The 18,695-nt window shown below is 40.9% G+C and overlaps 1 protein-coding gene across 1 annotated transcript in view; it reads right to left on the bottom strand.

Annotated features, from left to right (window-relative positions):
• The window catches only part of zgc:110410 (uncharacterized protein LOC553618 homolog), a 34,889-nt gene extending 31,230 nt beyond the window's left edge, over positions 1-3,659 (bottom strand). Inside the window, exons 1-3 of the mRNA XM_043690247.1 lie at positions 3,535-3,659; positions 2,989-3,353; positions 377-455 (exon numbers count right to left, since the gene is read on the bottom strand). Of these exons, the coding sequence (XP_043546182.1) occupies positions 377-455; positions 2,989-3,328 (419 nt within the window). The 5' untranslated portion in view covers positions 3,329-3,353; positions 3,535-3,659. The remainder of the gene's footprint in view (positions 1-376; positions 456-2,988; positions 3,354-3,534) is intronic.
• Positions 3,660-18,695: the final 15,036 nt, after the last annotated feature.

Below are 18,695 nucleotides of genomic sequence, written 5' to 3'. Positions count from 1 at the left end.
TAGGTGAGGACCAGTGGGGTTCTGTCCTGGTGGCGATTGGAGGGGCGGGGCTCAGAGGTGGAGGAGCGGGAAGTGGAGGAGATGCGGTGGAGAGCATCGTCGATTACATCTGGCGTCCACCATTATATCTATTGAATACAAGCAGAGAAAAATTCCAGGCCAGTATCTCTTACAATGAACTTTGGTGTTGAGGTGTTACAAAACAATTTCATAACCACTTGGAAATCTGTAACAAATGGATTCTTACTGGGGTTTGTTCTTAATGAGTAAGCAGAATATTAACTGTTCTGTAACAGCATTATTCTTCAGTACCATTGTAGAACTGATATTACAGCCTGTGTGACACACTGAAAGTGTAAATTTAAAATTGACTTACCAATAAAGAAACATGCAAATTATTCCTATGGTGATTAACAATTGAACCATTAAAGTGAGATACACTTTCCTTATGAAAGCTGTCAAAGAAGCAAAATATGTATTAGTCTTTGAAACACATGAAACTTACAAAATATCCTTTTCGTTAAGTTGGTTTAATTTTCCTTTAAAATTTTCTTGTGCGATAGAATGGTCAAGATGGCAGCAGAGTAGGACCTAACCCTACTGGACCTCCTCTGCTCTGCCTGCTCTTTTTCTTTCTTTTTCCTTTTCTTTTCTGTCTTTTCTTCTTCTTTTCTCACCTCAGCACCGGAGGCAAATACTGGTGCAGCGGCAGGCGCCGGTAGCAAGTCCCTAGAGCAGTGAGCCCTGGTACAGTGTGTGGGATATGGGTCTGGGAACAGTGAATAGTGAGGCCTGGAACAGTGTGTGGGATATGAGTCTGGGAACAGTGTGAGTAGTGAGGCCTGGTACAGTGTGTAGGGTATGAGTCTGGGAACAGCCTGAGCAGTGAGCCCTGGTACAGCATGTGGGCTACGAGCCTGGGAACATGGTGAGCAGTGAGCCCTGGTACAGTGTGTGGGTTATTAGTCTGGGAACAGCCTGAGCAGTGAGCCCTGGAATAGTGTGTGGGATATGAGCCTGGGAACAGTGTGAGCAGTGAGCCCTGGAACAGTGTGTGGGATACGAGCCTGGGAACAGCGTGAGCAGTGAGCCCTGGTACAGTGTGTAAGGTATGGGCCTGGGAACAGTGCCAGCAGTGAGACTTGGAGCAGTGCGTGGAAACAGAAGTGGAGCACCATGCAGGCAATGTAAAGAGTCCCAGGCAGAGACCAATATTGGGGAAGCAGTCCTGGCACTTAGCTTGGAGCAGCTGAGCGCCTGTACAGAACAGGCTTAGAGCAGAGCAGGGCTGGCTGTTGTACTGGAATTTAGCGCGGACAGTCAACCACATGCGGAGGCTCTGTGCTGAGCTGCTACAATGTAATGTTTATTTGAAATTTCCTACTTTGCTGCAGAGTCATCCCTTTAATGATGTCCTATTATTAACTTATTTCTCAACTCTGTAAGTAATGCAACTACTTTTACAACTCTGTTGTATCCAAGAATTGTACCAAGGTACTTTGTACTTAAGATGTTGTCATAAGAAGGCAGACATTGTAAAAGCTTTTCACTGTCTTTCTGCAATGGAGTACATGTGACAATAAAAGGATGTTGATTGATAGTGATCCTTGATCCCTCTGCCAACCATACACAATCGACCATTCTAACATTCTCTAATCCTCTCCTTTATTGCCCAGTTCAGTGGCCCCATATTCATCTGATCATAGCTAGAGTTTATCCAGCAATAGCCTCTCTTCTCTACCTGCACCACTACCTCAAAAACCCCTTGGCAACATCATTCACAGAATGTGGAGCCCACCTCCCTGTGTAAGCTGCTGACACTCAGCCTCATTTGTTTCTCACCTCTTTAACTGCTCTGTCACCTCTGACACGCTATCACCAGACTGTTTTATCCAGTCTTAGGTGTGCAATCATTTTCTGCAAGTAAATTTTAGGAAAACTGTGTAAATTGCATACACTTGCAAATAATTCCATCCCACTTCTTGACCACTGCCTCAGCCAGAATCAAACCTTTAACCCTTTATCCTTTCTTTAAGCACCATCAAAACCCTCTTCATTGTCCTGTCACTTCAGAGTCCAGTCCAGTTTATATTCACCCTCAATTATGATGTTGGAATAATAAGACAGCAAAGTAATGGAATGCAAGACCCGATATTATTTGAATTCTGATAAAAGACTTTCAACTTGAAGCATTAACTCTTTGTTCCTCTGTTGATGCTGCTTGGCCTGATGCTGAGTATTTCCAGCAATTTCCTGCTTTCTAAAACTACTTTCAATTTTTTAAAAATAATCTGGCCAGATGACCAGACTAGTCATTATTAATAAGTGTACTAAAGTCTAATTAGATTGCACTTGTGAGTACAGAGGTTAAGCTGTACGTAGATGCCAGTACAACAGCCATCCCTGCTCTGTTCTAAGCCTCCAGTCTGTTTGGAGATTGGCAGAGCGGGGAGCATTGCAAATAACAGGCAGTCATTAGAAAATATCAAGAGCAGAGCTAAGAGGGATTTTAACATCTGGTTAAAATCACATCACCTGCAGCATTTGTTTGGTCTTATATATAAAGCTAATTTTCATGGTGTAGTTCATTTCAAATTTGATTCTAGTTACATTATAAAGTTATTTACATCAACAGATCAATGAATATAATTTGACTAAGGTTTCCAAGGAATAATTACCAGAATATGTCACAACATAAAGGAAATATGAACGTTTATTGTCTAAATTTGTTATTCTGATGACTATGTTCACTTTGCACTTTGTAATGTTATTGATACTTTAACTATTTAGAATGAGACCAGTTTTGTAGATTCTGCAAGTTCTGGCTCTGTATGCATATTGATTGAAGCATTCCTTAGGGTGTGCCTCTTCTACTTGCCTATTGTAATATCATGGCATCGTCAAGCCATTATTATCAAACCTCAGATCAGAAGGACTTTACAAAGAGAGAGAACACTGTCTTCCGTAACCAATAGGAGAAAGACTTACCTCTCCTTATAGCTTTCTCTGAAAAGTTCTTTGCTGTTTCATTGGCAAATTCATTTTGATATTCTGGAGGTGCATCAACTAAGGATTGTGGAGGAGCCTGTGGGAAGCCTTCACATGGTTCATTTGCAGGGTGGCACCCCGGCAATGAGTAATCCTGAGGTGGATATCTTGGAGCAGGGTGTTCCTGAGAAAAGTAGCTTGGTGGGTAATCCAGCTGATGACTGGCTTGAGAGTGTCCCAGTTGTGATCCTAGGTCATTTGAAGGTGCTGGGGGATATGGGTACACACCATATCCCTGTGTACCATGTTCCCCCATATTCACACGTGGTATCTTCTCCATTTCCAACAGCTGTAGTTTTATTTCTCTAGATTGAGAAACATCTGTATTAATATATGTTTGCATCATAATATTTCTGAAAAGATTTCTAAAATTCTTGAAGAAAAACTAAAACAGTAGCCAATATAGATTATCAAATGCTTCATCTTACTTCAATTCAGATATTTTCAAAAGGTGATTTTTAATACATTAGGATTGTCTGTACTTACTGTGGATTTGTTATTGAACAATTATTCGAGCAAAGGTACAGCTAACTGCGTGTAGGAAATAACTCGTGTCAGGTATAAACCAGCACCTTTGTTTTCAATAGCTCGTTGTGACGTTTATCTGTTGTTTTGAAGTCACATTTCCAAATGTATTTACTTTTGGTTCCCGTGGAAACATTCAGTTCAATAAAGTTCCAGTATCTCTGTAACCTTTGATATGAAGTTATTTATTGACAGATGAGGAAAAAAAAGTTAGACGATTTCCCCTTTCCCAGTTTGATTTCTCTCTTCTTGTAATTCTCAATTTTGCTACACAATTCCACAAACATGGATCTCCAAAGGTGCCTCTCTCAAATTACCCATCATTGTGTGAATTTTTCAATGGGAGGTGATGCCCAGTGGTATTATCTCTAACTTATGAATCCAGAAACCCAGGAAATGTTTGGGAGTCCTCGGTTTGAATCCTGCCATGGCAGATGGCAGAATTTGAATTTGGGAAAAATCTGGAATTATGAGTCTTATAATGTCTATTGCTGATTGTCAGGAAACGCCCATTTAGTTCACTAATGTCTTTTAGGGAAGGAAACTGTTGACCTTTGCTGGTCTGGCCTACACATGACTCCAGACTGTAAGCAATGTGGATGACTCTTAGCTGCCCTTCAGTTAATTAGGTTTGGTCAGTGACCTCCCCATCCCATGGATGAATAAAAAATTCCAAAAGATAATATTTGCTGGAAGGCATCAATACCTGTAGAAGGCATCAGTGCCAAGCTCAAGTTCTGTCCTCACCTGATCAACAAACTAATGCAGTACCGACAGGAAGGTGATCAAGAATCAAGGAGCTCTAAGCATAAAAGAAATGTTTCAGTTGCTAAGATAGAATAATTAAGGTAGCTTTTTTATTGGTAAGTGCAGTGTTGGTACAATGTTGACTCCTGAAGGCCAGGTCTTATGCAGATAGAGACAATGTCAAGATAAATTTGTATCTATGGTTCTTAAAAAATGACGACTAGGAAAAGCAAAGAAGGAACAGATCTTGGTTAAAAATCACTCAACACCAGGTTATTGTCCAACAGGTTTACTTGGAAGCACTAGCTTTTGGATCATTGCTCCTTCATCAGGTAGTTAGCAGCGCTCTGAAAGCCAATACTTCCAGATAAATCTGTTGGACTAAAACCTGGGTGTTGTGTGATTTTTAACTTTATCCACCCTAGCCTAACCCTGGCTCCTCCACATCATGTCAGATTTTGATAGACAATCCTCTGGTTTTGAAGATTTAGTAATGAACTAAGCAATATTTACTCCCAAGTGCTTCATGAGACCACAATCTGATTCATTGTATACAACCACCAGTGTTCTCTCTTCTTGTGATTTTTTTATTATTATCTCAAACATAAAATAAATGATTTATTATTCTGAAACAGTGAAAAGTGGTTCTTGCAAGTGCCATTCTAACCTGACCTGTGAATATTTTTAAACTGATTTTTTTCACTAGCTTTCTATCTGATCCATGATTTTCCAATTTGTAGCTAATTTTCTGGGAAAGCTAACAAAGTTAGATTGTATTTAGTTCAAACTAAGGAAAATGGTTGTCTGGTGCTGATAACTGTTAATACATTTACCTCTATTTAATTTCATTCTCAATTGGGTTTTTTTAAAAGTCTAAATGTTTCAAAATCTGTTCCTCTTTATTTCCAAACATTGAGTAATATCAGATAACACTGTGTTGATGCCCACTGTCATGTGTGACTTTATGTTTATCCATGGTACTAAAAAAACAAAGTTATTGATCTATATCTGCCATACATACTCTGTGTTTTAAAGTTGTAGTTAATACATGACATGCTTGTTGTTTTAATTCCTTGTCTCCTTTATTAAAATTGTCCTGTTGTTGCAAATATGGAGTAGGCCCATGAATTACACACCAAATGGGAGAACATAAGAATAATTTGGAAAATCCCAGTGCAGTATGAATGATTTTCCATTCATGATGGCCAATTTATAAAATATACACCTGTATTTTCAATACCACTAATTTTGTGCATAGCAGTTCTAACATCATTGTAACCTGCTATGGGAAGGATGCTGTGAAACTTGAAAGGATTCAGGAATAACTGACAAGGATATTGATGGGGTTAGAGGCTTTGAGCTATAGAGAGAGGTTGAATAGGCTGGGGTTATCACACAAAAATTGGCACACTATATTAATATGTTATACTACATTCGTATATATTCGACATTCGTGTTTTTTGGAGGATAAAGAGAGTGAGGAGCTAAGGGTGCTAATTTGGTGCGATTACACCATAGGATTGTGTTCACTGATTCTACCCTTCCAAAGAACGTATGCAGGTGGAGATGGAGCTAATCTGTTATATCTGAGCAGCTTTACTTAGAAGTGGTGTTTGAGTTATGTCATAGTCTGATATGTAGCCAAATTTCATGCCATGCTAATGGCAAATAAGAATAGCACTGCCATGAATTTTTATACCACATGCTCGTACTAAACTGAAGTGGATATTAGCAATCTATGGCACAGGGAGGTTGCAGACAGATGACTTATGTTGTTTTAAGGCAAGGAATTATACCACTTTCTCCATGAGCAACAGTTTTTCTAAGGATTTCACAAACATCTGGATTTTATTGATGCTGAATTTCCTCCCTGTGAGTCAAGTGGACATTGATAAGACAGCTGGGTAAGCATGGCAATAATCACAAAATGTGATTGTCTTTTACCACAGACAGCTTATCATAAAGTCATGCAGCAGAGAAAAAGACCATTTGGCCCACCATGTCAATGCCAAACAACAAACACAAACTGCACCAATCCCACATACCAGCACTCAATCCATAACCTACCAAGCCCTGGCATGTTAAGGTCTCATCCAGCTGCTTCTTATGTTGTGAGCCAGCAATGAACAGTCAAGGGGGAAGGGACATATTAGATTAGATTCCCTACAGTGTGTAAATAGGCCCTTCAGCCCAACCAGTCCACACCGACCCTCCAAAGAGTAACCCACCCAGACCCATTTCCCTCTGACTAGTGCACCTAACACTACGGGCAATTTAGCATGGCCAATCTACCTGACCTGCTCATCTTTGGACTGTGGGAGGAAACTGGAGCACCCGGAGGAAACCCACGCAGACACAGGGAGAATGTGCAAACCGGTCCCTGGTGCTGTGAGGCTGCCGTGCTAATCACTGAGCCACTGTAGGGCACAGTACAATGTCAGTGTCACACATACAACATGTGCCAGCAGCATTTGCAGTCAATACATTGCATGTGCCTGAACCAAATGGCCATATTTGAACATCAAAAGCAAAGAGTACTTACTATGGTCAAAGGGGGTCCATGGTCTGTCATAGGGGTGATCTGTACAGTTAGGAAAGATAGTGAGATGTCCTGAAGAAATGTGGAGGGCAGGAAGGGCTCATAGTTTGAGGAGATGGGGTCGGTAAGAGCCATTGAGTAAAGATGCTGTGTGCATTCCGAGAGTAGTAGATCTTGATGGGAGGTAGGTGTACCAGTGAAGTTAGAGTGAGAGTGAGGTAGCAGAGAGAATATGGTGGCACCTAGCCTTATGGAGTTCAGAAGGTCACTGACATTCTAGTGGTGCTGCTGCACATTCTCAGGCAGAATTTCAAATCGGTTTTAAATATAGCACTCACATCATGATTGCCATGAGGTTCTGGCACCAGTGAACACCTCCACTGCAGCTGAGCATAAGGTTCCTTGAGAGCAGCAGTGTGGGAGTGGATACTTACCGAATGTGGAGAGCAGCAGAGAATTGTGTAAGAAAACCCGCGTGGTGTGATGGAGGGAAACACTCCAAGGAACTTCCTGAAACTGACATTTTGTCAAATGTTGGAAAAATTCAGCCCTTCAGTTTCTGTCTCCACAGATGCAGCCAGACCTGCTGTGTTTAACCAGTACTTTCTGTTTATATCTTAGAGATTATGGTGTGTATTGCAATAATAGGTTCTTTTTGGAATAATTCCAGATCAGGTGTTATCTCTCAGATAATTCCCATCAACTTCAAGTAGAGACACAAATGAGTCTGAAGGAGTGACTGATTCCACCCCAAAGGAAAGGAGATGTCATGATTATTAATGTCTTCCAGATAGTCTCTGCAGTAAATTGAAGCCAAGTGATAAATTTCCAGATGTCATCCATGTCCATGTAAAAATTCTCAGTCCTTAGCAATGTATTCCATCACCACAGGGAGCACAAAGTAAGATTCTCAACTTTGCAATGCAGAAAACAATGTGAGACGATATCAATCATAAGATGTACATAAGAGTTTATTAAAGATCAAAACTTGCAATTCAAAATCATGGCAATGCAATACAACAGTTAACACATTCTACAAAAACTGTGATGGTGCAATATTATTTCTAGTAGAGAACACCTTTAGTTGCTCCAGTAAGATTACCTTAAGTAGGTAGCCATCAAATATTAAGGTGATGCCTCAGCCAATTAAACGAATCTGACATCTAAGCGAACCAAGTGAATTGGACTGTCTTTTACTTTGCTCCTCAATGTGTAGAGACAAAAGAACTGCAGATGGACTCCAAGTTGTAGGACAGAACCAGTGTGAATATCTGAAGGATGCAATAGGATAGTTAACCTAGAGTTAGACTGGGGTTTCATCGCTGTAACATGTCCCAAGTAAATTAAATAAGGCAAACCCTTCAAAGTCACTACTTCTGACTCAGAGTTGGGGATTTTTTCAGATGTCTTCAGATGCAGGGTAATGGCCTTTCGGAAATTCGAACATCCTGAGTGATTACTACACACTCAGTGTGAAGAATCTCGAAGAGGTCCCTGGCATCTCTCCAAATAGTTGGAACCAGAAGCTTGGGAATATTGCTTAAATTTATAATTCTAAAGTTATTTTGATTTTTGTTTTGATTATGGCAAAAATGGCTTAATTTAATCACTCAGTATCTTGTGTACCTACTAATGGATGATTGGTAAAGTGAACATAATAGTTCTTTAAAAGTGGAGTCGCTGGTAGACAGGATAATGAAGAAGTTGTTTAGTAAGGTTGCTTTTATGGTCAGTGCTTTGAACACAGGAGTTAGGAGGTTATGTTGCGGCTGTACAGGACATTATTCAGGTCACTTTTGGATACTGCATTCAATTCTGATCTCCCTGCTATGGGAAGGATGTTGTGATATTTGAAAGGGTTCAGAAAAGATTTAAAAGCATGTTGCCAGGGTTGGAGGGTTTGAGCTAAAGGGATAGGCTGGGGCTATTTTCCCTCGAGTGTTAGAGGCTGAGGTTTATCGAGGTTTATAAAATCATGAGGAGTGTGGTTAGGGTGAATAGCCAAGGTTTTTCCTCAGGGGGTGAGGGGAGGAGTCCAAACCTGGAGGGCCTGGGTTTAAGGTGAGAGGGGAAAAATTAAAAAAGGACGTGGAGGCAACATTTTCACGCAGAGGGTGATGCGTGTATGGAATGAGCTGCCAGAGGAAGTGGAGGAGGCTGGTAGAATGGCAACATTTAAACATCGGAGGAATATTTGCCAAATGCTGGAAAGTGGAACTAGATTTATTTAGGATATCTGGTCAACATGGATGAGTTGAACCAAAAGGGCAGTTTCCATGCTACACAGCTCTATGTCTCCATCACTGTGTATTCCCATCTGGTTAATGTAAGATAATTTAGTGAGCTTAGTTTATGTAATGTATTTCCTGTTGTAAAAGTTAACCCCATGACTTTTGGCCCAGAAAAGAGACACCAAATCATAGAGCATGAGAAGAGAATGCTGATCAGTTATGTCATCTTTGGATTGGAGTTGCAGCAAGAACAGTTAACTGTCAATCTTCATTCTCAGATGAGGCAAGTAGTTTCTGCTTCTTCAATGTGTTGCTATGGGAATGCAGCAGAGACCGGCAACCTCCATGACACATTTGTTTGGATGAAAAAGATGCAATATTATGCACAAATTCCTTTTGCTTACATAAAATTGGGCCTCTTCATGAGGTTGTCAATAAGATTGAAATAAGCTCTCTTTCCTCCATGGAACCTATTTTCAATGCAGTGTCACCTGTGCAAGTATATGCTCTCAGAAGGTTGATTCTATTTGGGCAGGACATTGCCCTGGAAAATGAACCTGTGAATGACTGTCATGTTTTATTGGGATTAGAGTGGTGCTGGAAAAGCACAGCAGGTCAGGCAGCATCCAAAGAGCAGGAAAATCGACGTTTCGGGCAAAAGCCCTTCATCAGGACTGTTTTGCCTGAAACGTCAGTTTTCCTGCTCCTCCGATGTTGCCTGACTTGCTGTGCTTTTCCAGCACCACTCTAATCTAGACTCTGATTTCCAGCATCTGCAGTCCTCACTTTTGCCTATCAATTTCTTGGGTTGAAACAAGCACAGTGCATGTTCTTCCTGTCTGCAAAGAACCTGGCCCTCCTTATTAATGTATTGTACAGAGCTTCCAACATACACAGTTACATCACACTGTGAGCCTAACTCACAATTTTAAATCAGCTGTCAGCATAGTTCTTCCACATTCAGAATTCTGTCGCAAATGTTGTCCAATTGCAGAATCAGGTCTAATCTTAGACACTGACTTCCACATTTTGCAAGTGCAGGCTGGTTGGGTCTGGTTTCTTGTTGTGAACATCCAAAGGGACATGCTGTTTGATATAATACACCAATCTCTGGGACACATGGCTTACATATCTGGCCTCACACTGCTTCTGAAATTCATACACCATACTATTCATTTGTGTGATAGGCAGAATGTTGTTTTAGTTTGGTGGCAACATCCCATTTGTGGTGAACATCACTTGTGTTACTATTACATAGCAACAGTGTGAAAGAGTTAGCTACATTTATTGCTCAAACTTGTAAGCTACCTTACCCTTCCATGGTAATCAGAGACAGACTGTGTACAATCCAGGATGAAGAGTAACTGTCTTAGGACCTTCCAAGAGTCTGTGCAATGTACAACACTGATTAGGGTAGCCAATATCCTGCAAGATGGCTTTGATGCACTTTGTTTAGGTAACAAGTCTGCATGGTTAACAAACAGTTCAGGTCCTATTTATGATGTTGCTAATAATAATTTTGTATGTGTCTTATTGATCTCCATCCTGAGCTCAAATAACCCCTTTCCTTGAAAGCCCAGTTATTCAATTGGCCATATGGTTCTCTACTACTGTTTACCACAACCTCGTCCTGTGTGGTTAGTGAACGCATTGGGATTTCTACAGTTCCACATGTTATATGATTGGTCTTATTGGCAAACCCATAAATATGTTTGGGATCGTTTCAAACTAAAACTCTTCTGCTAAGATAAAAACCTGCTCAGAGAAAATTATTCTTCTTTCCGAATTGAACTCCCAATTCTTCTGAACTGATGTTGAAGGCTAAGTAATGGTCTCTGTCAGTTGTAAACTCAGAAGTGTAACTATTTCATTCATTAACACTGTAGGTGTCCTGCTTGACACTTGACTGGGTCAAATCCATCTGATTTGACTTCCAAAATCCAAATTCCAAAAATGAAACACGAATTACATCATTTCTCAGAAAAAATGTAACCCAGTCAAGTGTCAAGCAGGACACCAACAGTGTTTATGAATGAAAAGCCCACACTTCTGAGTTTACAACTTACAGAGAAACAGATCTAGGACCATTACTTTAGCCTTCAACTTCAGTTCAGAAAGAAAAATATTTTCCTCTGAGCCAGTTTTTAACCTTAGTTTTAGCTTCTCACACAATACCAATCTTTGGCTTACAATCATGAATGATTGGATTTTTCTACCAGTTTGATTTTTCTAGTGGAACAGTGAAAACACTGAGAACCTAATATGGGTTTAACAGGGCAGTCAGACTTTCCATGTGATTTTCTTTGATTATCCACTGCTACATCTACAGAATATAAGCAGAGGAAAATTCCAGGGCAGTATCTCTTACAATGAACTTTGGTGTTGAGTTGTTATGAAACAGTTTCATAACTACATGGAAAACTGTAATAAAAGATTCTTATTGGGGTTTGTTTGTCCTTAATAAGTCAGAAGAATATTAAGAAGGGCTTATGCCCGAAACGTCGATTCTCCTGTTTCCTGGATGCTGCCTGACCTGCTGCGCTTTTCCAGCAACACATTTCCAGCTCTGATCTCCAGCATCTGCAGACCTCACTTTCTCCTCCCAGAAGAATATTAGCTCTTCCATAATAACATTGTTCTTCATTACAATTGTATAGCTGATATTATAGACCCATTTTACACATTGAAATCATAAATGTTTAAAAACTTACCAACAAAGAAACATGCTGATTATTCCTATGGTGAATAACAATTGAACCACTAAAGTGAAATGCTCTAACCTAATAAAAGCTGTGAAAAGAGCAAAATATATTTCAGTCTTTGTCTGAAATAAAAGAAACTGTTACAAAATATCATTTTTGTTAAGTTGGTTTAATTTTCCTTTAAACCTCACAACTTTCTGTATTATAAATTCCCCTTGATCTCTCACAATCGACTATTGCAACATTCACTCCTCTAGGTAATGGCTGGAATGGGGTTAGACAGATGGAGTATGAGTTTCCTGGGCATTGTTAACCTGGGTCAAACAGGGAGCCCTGGCTGACACACATAAATAGGAGTGTCAGGGATCTTCCTTACTCTAGGGACTGGCTCTGAGCTAGCTGGTCAGAGTCCATGTACTGTGCGCATGTAAACAACAGGTGATTTGCTGATGTAATACTAGCCTCCATGGAGTTATTTCAGTGGCAATGAGAGAAAACAGTACACTACTGAAGAAATTTTGTTTGCCAGAGTTGTCTTTGAGTTGGGGTAAGTATTTCTGGCATCATGCTGTTATTTGGGAAGCTTCACCCATTCGATATTGCCATCGAATAATGGACTCAGTATGTGGAAATAATACATATTTTTCCAAGAAAATGACATTGTTGTATATGGAAAGTAATGAGTAATGCTTTTGATTGCTTGTGGATCCGCAACTTTTTCAGTTATTAGGAGCCTAACTTTATCTCAGGCACCAGATACTAAAACCTTTCGAGAGTTGATGGATTTAGTTAAAGAATATCATGATTCCAAATCTCCTCTAATTCTGAGACACTATCTATTTTATTTGGCTGTTTGAGAACTGGGGGAATCTGTATTGAGATTTTTGATGATCACGGTGGCACAGTGGTTAGCACTGCTGCCTCACAGCGCCAGAGACCTGGGTTCAGTTCCTGCCTCAAGCGACTGACTGTGTGGAGTTTGCATATTCTCCCCGTGTCTGCGTGGGTTTCCTTCGGGTGCTCCGGTTTCCTCCCACAGTCCAAAAACAATGTGCAGCTTAGGTGAATTGGCCATGCTAAATTGCCCGTAGTGTTAAGTGAAGGGGTAAATGTAGGGGAATGGGCCTGGGTGGGTTGCGCTTCGGCAGGTCGGCGTGGACTTGTTGGGCCGAAGGGCCTGTTTCCACACTGTAAGTAATCTAAATTTAATCATACGAGGACTGGCAGAATCATGCAATTTTGAGTTAACCCTGAATGAGATGCTGAGAGCCAGTTTGGTATGTGGGATTAATGATGTAACCATGCAAGCGTGCCTATGAGCTGAAACTCAACTGGACTTCAAACAGGTCCTACAACTGGCTTTGTCATTGGAAAATGCAGCAAGTGGAGCATATGAGTTACAGGTTATCCCGATGGAAGTGGTCACCCTCACCTGTCCAACTGAGCTTGGGGAATACTACTTGAGTTAGGGAATCGCAGAGCCTCACGCTGGGGTATATCTTGAGCAGAGGGACCTTAGATCAGCCCACAGTAAAGCTGAGCCTCTGCCAAATGGCTAAAATATTCTTCAGGATCTGGGCTGGCAAGCCATTATAGTTACTGTGGGTATGTGGACTCGAGACAGCAAAGCTGTTCTACTGGGTCTGACTTGAGTCAGAGAATACATCGGCTGGTATCCAGGAGAGTGCACATACTGGAAAGTCCATCTTCATGAACAGTTGAATTATTTAGCAATATCTAAATCAGAATCAATCAAAATAAATGTCTGGTTAAATGGTCACCTGGTTGTAATGGAGTTAGATACCAGTGCAGCTTATTAGTGATTGCAGAACCTGTCTTTAATAAGATTCATTCTGAACTCCAAACCTTAGGTTTGCGCAAGACCTTGGCCAAATGGAAAGCATGTACTCGTGAATGGTTACAGATTAAGGGCATGGCTTTGCTTCCTGTCTCCTATGAGAAGCAGTTGGGGCAGTTACCATTGAATATGGTGAAGCCATGTTGGTGTGGCATTGCCCAAAGTGCCAGCAAGGACAAAATCTGCTACCAGCAGCTTCCCTGCTGTCATGGGATTGGCTGGGGAAAGCCTGGACCCGGTTAAACGTCAACTACGGAGATCCTTTCATGGTCTCAATATTCTTGGTCATTGTGGGTGGCCATTCAAAGTGGCTGGACGTGGATAGAGCCCATTCATCAAACTCAGGGATCATGATTGAACAGCTGTGAGTGTCATTTGTAATACATGATCTCCCCGGAGAATTGCACACGGACAATGGTGTCGAAACCATGGAAATGGCCTTGCATGGGTATGAGGCAAGGTCAGGTCTGGTGACATACAATATTTGGACTCTCAGAATGGTCAGAAAGGAAGACAGAAACTGTGTAGATTCTCACCTTCCATTTAGCATTAAAGAAACCTCAGAGTACAAGATGAATACAGCCGATGTCGTAGCCTCCATACTCATCTGATCATAGCTAGAGTTTATCCAGCGATAGCCTCTCCTCTTTATCTCCACCACTACCTCAAAAACTCCTTGGCACCATCATTTACAGAATGTGGAGCCCACCTCCCTGTGTAAGCTGCTGACATTCAGCCTCATTTGTTTCTCACCTCTTTAATGCTCTGTCACGCTATCATCAGATTGTTTTATCTAGTCTTGGGTGAGCAATCATTCTCTGCAACTAAACTTTGGGAAAACCAAATAAAACTTTTTTTGTTTTCCCAGTAGCAAATTCCATACACTTGCAAGCAATTCCATCCCTCTTCTTGACCACTACCTCAGCCAGAATCAAACTGAATCTTTGACCCTTTATCCTTTCTTTAGCACCATCAAAACCCTCTTCCATTTTTTTGTCTTGTCACTTCAGATTGCCTGGAATCTATTTCTTGTGTCTCATCTTCCACCCTTCATATTTCAAAAGTAAATTCTTCCAAAGTCGGACAACTGCCCTACACCAATTCCTTCTTAACCTGCAGTGGCATTACAAATATTTTGTTCATAATTCATGTATGTTAGTATATATTTAATTTAAAAATGAAAGTTTAACAGGAGAAAATGGGTAAATTCAATTGAAGCACTTTGAAGTCTATTGTACTTAAAAGTGGTCATGCTGCTTTAAGAAAATAAGACGTAAGAGTTGAAGTAGGCCATTCAGCCCATAAATTCTGCTCCACCATTCAATGATATCATGACTGATCCAATAAATCTCAATTCCACTTTCATGCCTTTTTTCTAACTCTTGATTTCCTTACTGATTTAAAATCTGTCCCTCTTGGCCTTGAATATACCTTACGAACCAGCCTTGAGAGCCTTCAGAGTCCACTGTGTTAAAGAGTTTCATCGATTCATAACCCACTGAGAGAAGAAATTCCTCCTCATTTCAGTCTTAAATGTGAAACACTTACTCTGAGGTGATGCCCTCTGGTCCTAGACTCTCCCTCAAGGGGAAACAACCTTTCTGCATCTACCCACTCACATCCCATAAGAATCTTTTGTGTTTCAATGAGGTCACCTCTCATTCTTCTGAATTCCAATGAGTACAATGTACAACTCTACATTCCTGCATATCCTGACATCCCCTTGGGAATGAACAATCCATCTAACAAAAATATTTAAAGATGTTGCATTGGCTGCTAGGGAATTACAAAGACTCTCAAGCATCTGAGAGAAAAAATGTTCTCATTTCTTTTTCATGCACTAGGACATCCAATTCCTTTTGCACAGAAGCATTTTGAAGTTTCTTTCCATTAAGATAATAAATTGCCTTTTTATTCTTCCAGTCAAAATGGATAATCTCACACTTATCCATGTTAAAATCCATCTGCCAAATTTTGGCCCATTCTGCTAACCCATCCATATACATTTTGTAAATTTCTTATTTCTCCATGGCAGCTTACTTTCTCACTCTTATGTTAGTGTCTTCAGAGCTGGAAATGTGTTGCTGGAAAAGCGCAGCAGGTCAGGCAGCATCCAGGGAACAGGAGAATCGACGTTTCGGGCATAAGCCCTTCTTCCTGTTCCCTGGATGCTGCCTGACCTGCTGCGCTTTTCCAGCAACACATTTCCAGCTCTGATCTCCAGCATCTGCAGACCTCACTTTCTCCTGTTAGTGTCTTCAGCAAATTTGGCTCTAGTACATTCTATCACTGCACCCCAATCATTAACTTGGGTGTAAATTGGTGGGATTTGAGGACTGAACCGTGTGGCACCCAATAGTTACAACTTGCCAACCAGAAAAGGACCCATTTATCCCATCTCTTGGTTTTCTATTGTTTAATCAACTTCACTGGTTAACCATGGTTGGCTTATCCCTTTCCTGAAATCCTTCCTCACTGGGATATATTGTTTCTGTGAGCCATAGACTATTGTTTAATATCTGTCCATTCTTCTTCAACCATTTTTGATGCTAAACCCCTTTCCTAGTCCACTCCAGCCAGCTGTGCCCTCATTTCTTTGTAATTACTCCTATTTAATTTGAGCACCCTTGTTCCTGACCTAAGCTCCTCTCCTTCAAACTGAATGTTAAATTCTACCATGCAATGGTCACTGGGAGATCTATTCCCCTAACATCATTCATTAAATTTGCCCCATTACATATCACCAGACCCAAAATAGCCTAATCCTTGGTTGGATCCACAAGATACTGTTCTAGGCAAATATCCCAACTATGAAATGTAGCTCATGACTACCTCTGTCAACCTGGCTATCCTAAGCTACATGAAGATTAACTTCACCCATGCTTAATGTACTACCTTTGTTACATGATCTCATTATCTCCCGATTTATTCTCTGACCCACCATATATCTTGTTAGACTGTTCCCTACCAGTGTCTTCTTCCCTTTTATCTTTCCTTTCTTCACCAATAAGGACTCTATGCCTTCCAATCCAAGATCATTTCTTGATATTGTACTTATTCTATCCCACCCAATGCTATCCCACCCAAACTATCCCTTCTTCCTTTTCCTTCCTGCCTGTCCTTTTCAAAAGTTATACCCATAAATATTTATTTCCCAGCTTTCATCTCCTTATAACCATGACTCTGCAATGGCTGCAGGATTGTTTAGAATTAGAATTAGAATTAGAATCCTGACAGTGTGGAAACAGGTCCTTTGGCCCAACAAGTCCACATCAACCTTTTGAAGAGTAACCCACCCAGACCCATTCCATTTGACTACTACACCTAGCCTACACATCCCTGAACATGGTGGGCAATTTAGCATGGCCAATTCACCTAATCTGCACATCTGTGGACTGTGGGAGGAAATCAGAGTACCCAGAGGAAACCCACGCAGACCCAGTGAGAATGTGCAAACTCCACACAGACAGTCACCCGAGGCTGGAATCAAACCTGGATCCCTGGCACTGTGAGGCAGCAGTGTTAACCACTGAGCCACTGTGCTGCCCCTTATAATATGTAAGATCATACCCATTATCATACCCAAGTTCGTACCCATTATCCCATACTTGTTCCGTTAATCATTTATTTTGTTCTGATTACTATGAATACTTAAGTAAAAATAAATGAATTTTGCTTTTCCACGTTTTTACCCTATTTATGGCTGTTTCGCTACATTTGTATGAGCTGACCTTTTACTAACTAGGAAGTTAAAGTAATTAAAATACTGGGCTTTGATGATTGCCAGGACATCTAAAACAATTTGCTGTTCATAAGGTTAGACATGTTTGTTTGATAGAGCCTAAATAGAAAGAGTTAGAGCTACACATACAGCAAGTGGCCTTTACTAACTGGAGCAGTGGTGTCTGCAATAATAGCAGTCTAGGGACAGCTCAATTTAAATTAACTTAAAAGCTTTCCTTAAGGTTAGAAACTATCTGGAACAGACCACATTGTTAAAAAGATAGATGGAAATTAAGAATATTCTGTGGTTTAAAGTTACTTAGAAGTGTATTTGCTGGGAGAGGTAGTTGCTATTGGAGTGGGAGAGTGTTGATGCGGTCAAAGTGATTAGGCAACACAAGTACTGCAGTTAGCAAACTCCAGGCAGTTAGTGCTCTGATGAAGTCTCATGGAGTGGTGTCTCCATTGAGTGGAATACGGTTAGTGCTAAAACAAAATGCCCTGAGAGTCATTGATAGCTTAGTGCAGCTCAGAGTGACATGAAGGACATCTATAAGTAGAAACGAAGCTGAGAAAATTGGGAACTGAGAGAAATTCAGCAGCTCAGTAAAGCTAGCTGCTTGATAAAAGCTAAAATTGTGCCAGTATTTAGTTGCTTGGGAGCTGTCTCAGCTGTCTGCACTATCTGGGTCTTGGGAGAAGAGATTGAACAATCAAGGTATGAGCATTGGTTGAAGCAGTCTGAGTTGGAGAGGCTTTGCAAAGGAAGATATTTGAAAGTGAAGAATTGGAGTCCCTTATAAAAGATATGGTAACTCACAGTATAGTTAATATTGGGTGGGATCTGTCTTGACACTTGAAAGGGTTTAGAAAAGATTTCCAAGGATGTTGCCAGGGTTGGAGATTTGAGGTAGAGTGAGAGGCTGAATAGGCTGGGGCTGTTTTCCCTGGAGCGTCAGAGGCTGAGGGGTGACCTTATAGCGGTTTATAAAATCTTGAGGGGCATGGAAAGGATAAATAGACAAGGTCTTTTCCCTGGGGTGGGGGAGTCCACAACTACAGGGCATAGGCTTAGGGTGAGAGGGGAAAGATATAAGAGACTGAAGGGGCAACTTTTTCACACAGAGGGTGGTGGGTATATGGAATGAGTTGCCAGAGGAAGTGGTGGAGGCTGGTAGAATTATAATATTTAAATGTGGGAAAAGATCTGCCTCCCTACCTACCCATAGTAGGCCCACACAGAACATAGGAAAGCAAGCTTCGCCAAACTACACCAGAAACACCCAGAAAGCCTCAGCAGTGACCAAACAGGCTAACAAGTG

This window comes from Chiloscyllium plagiosum, chromosome 5 (genome assembly GCF_004010195.1).
Source record: "Chiloscyllium plagiosum isolate BGI_BamShark_2017 chromosome 5, ASM401019v2, whole genome shotgun sequence".
Taxonomy (NCBI): domain Eukaryota; kingdom Metazoa; phylum Chordata; class Chondrichthyes; order Orectolobiformes; family Hemiscylliidae; genus Chiloscyllium; species Chiloscyllium plagiosum.
The sequence above is the reverse complement of the archived record's forward strand: the minus strand, read 5'-3'. Positions and strand labels throughout refer to the sequence as shown.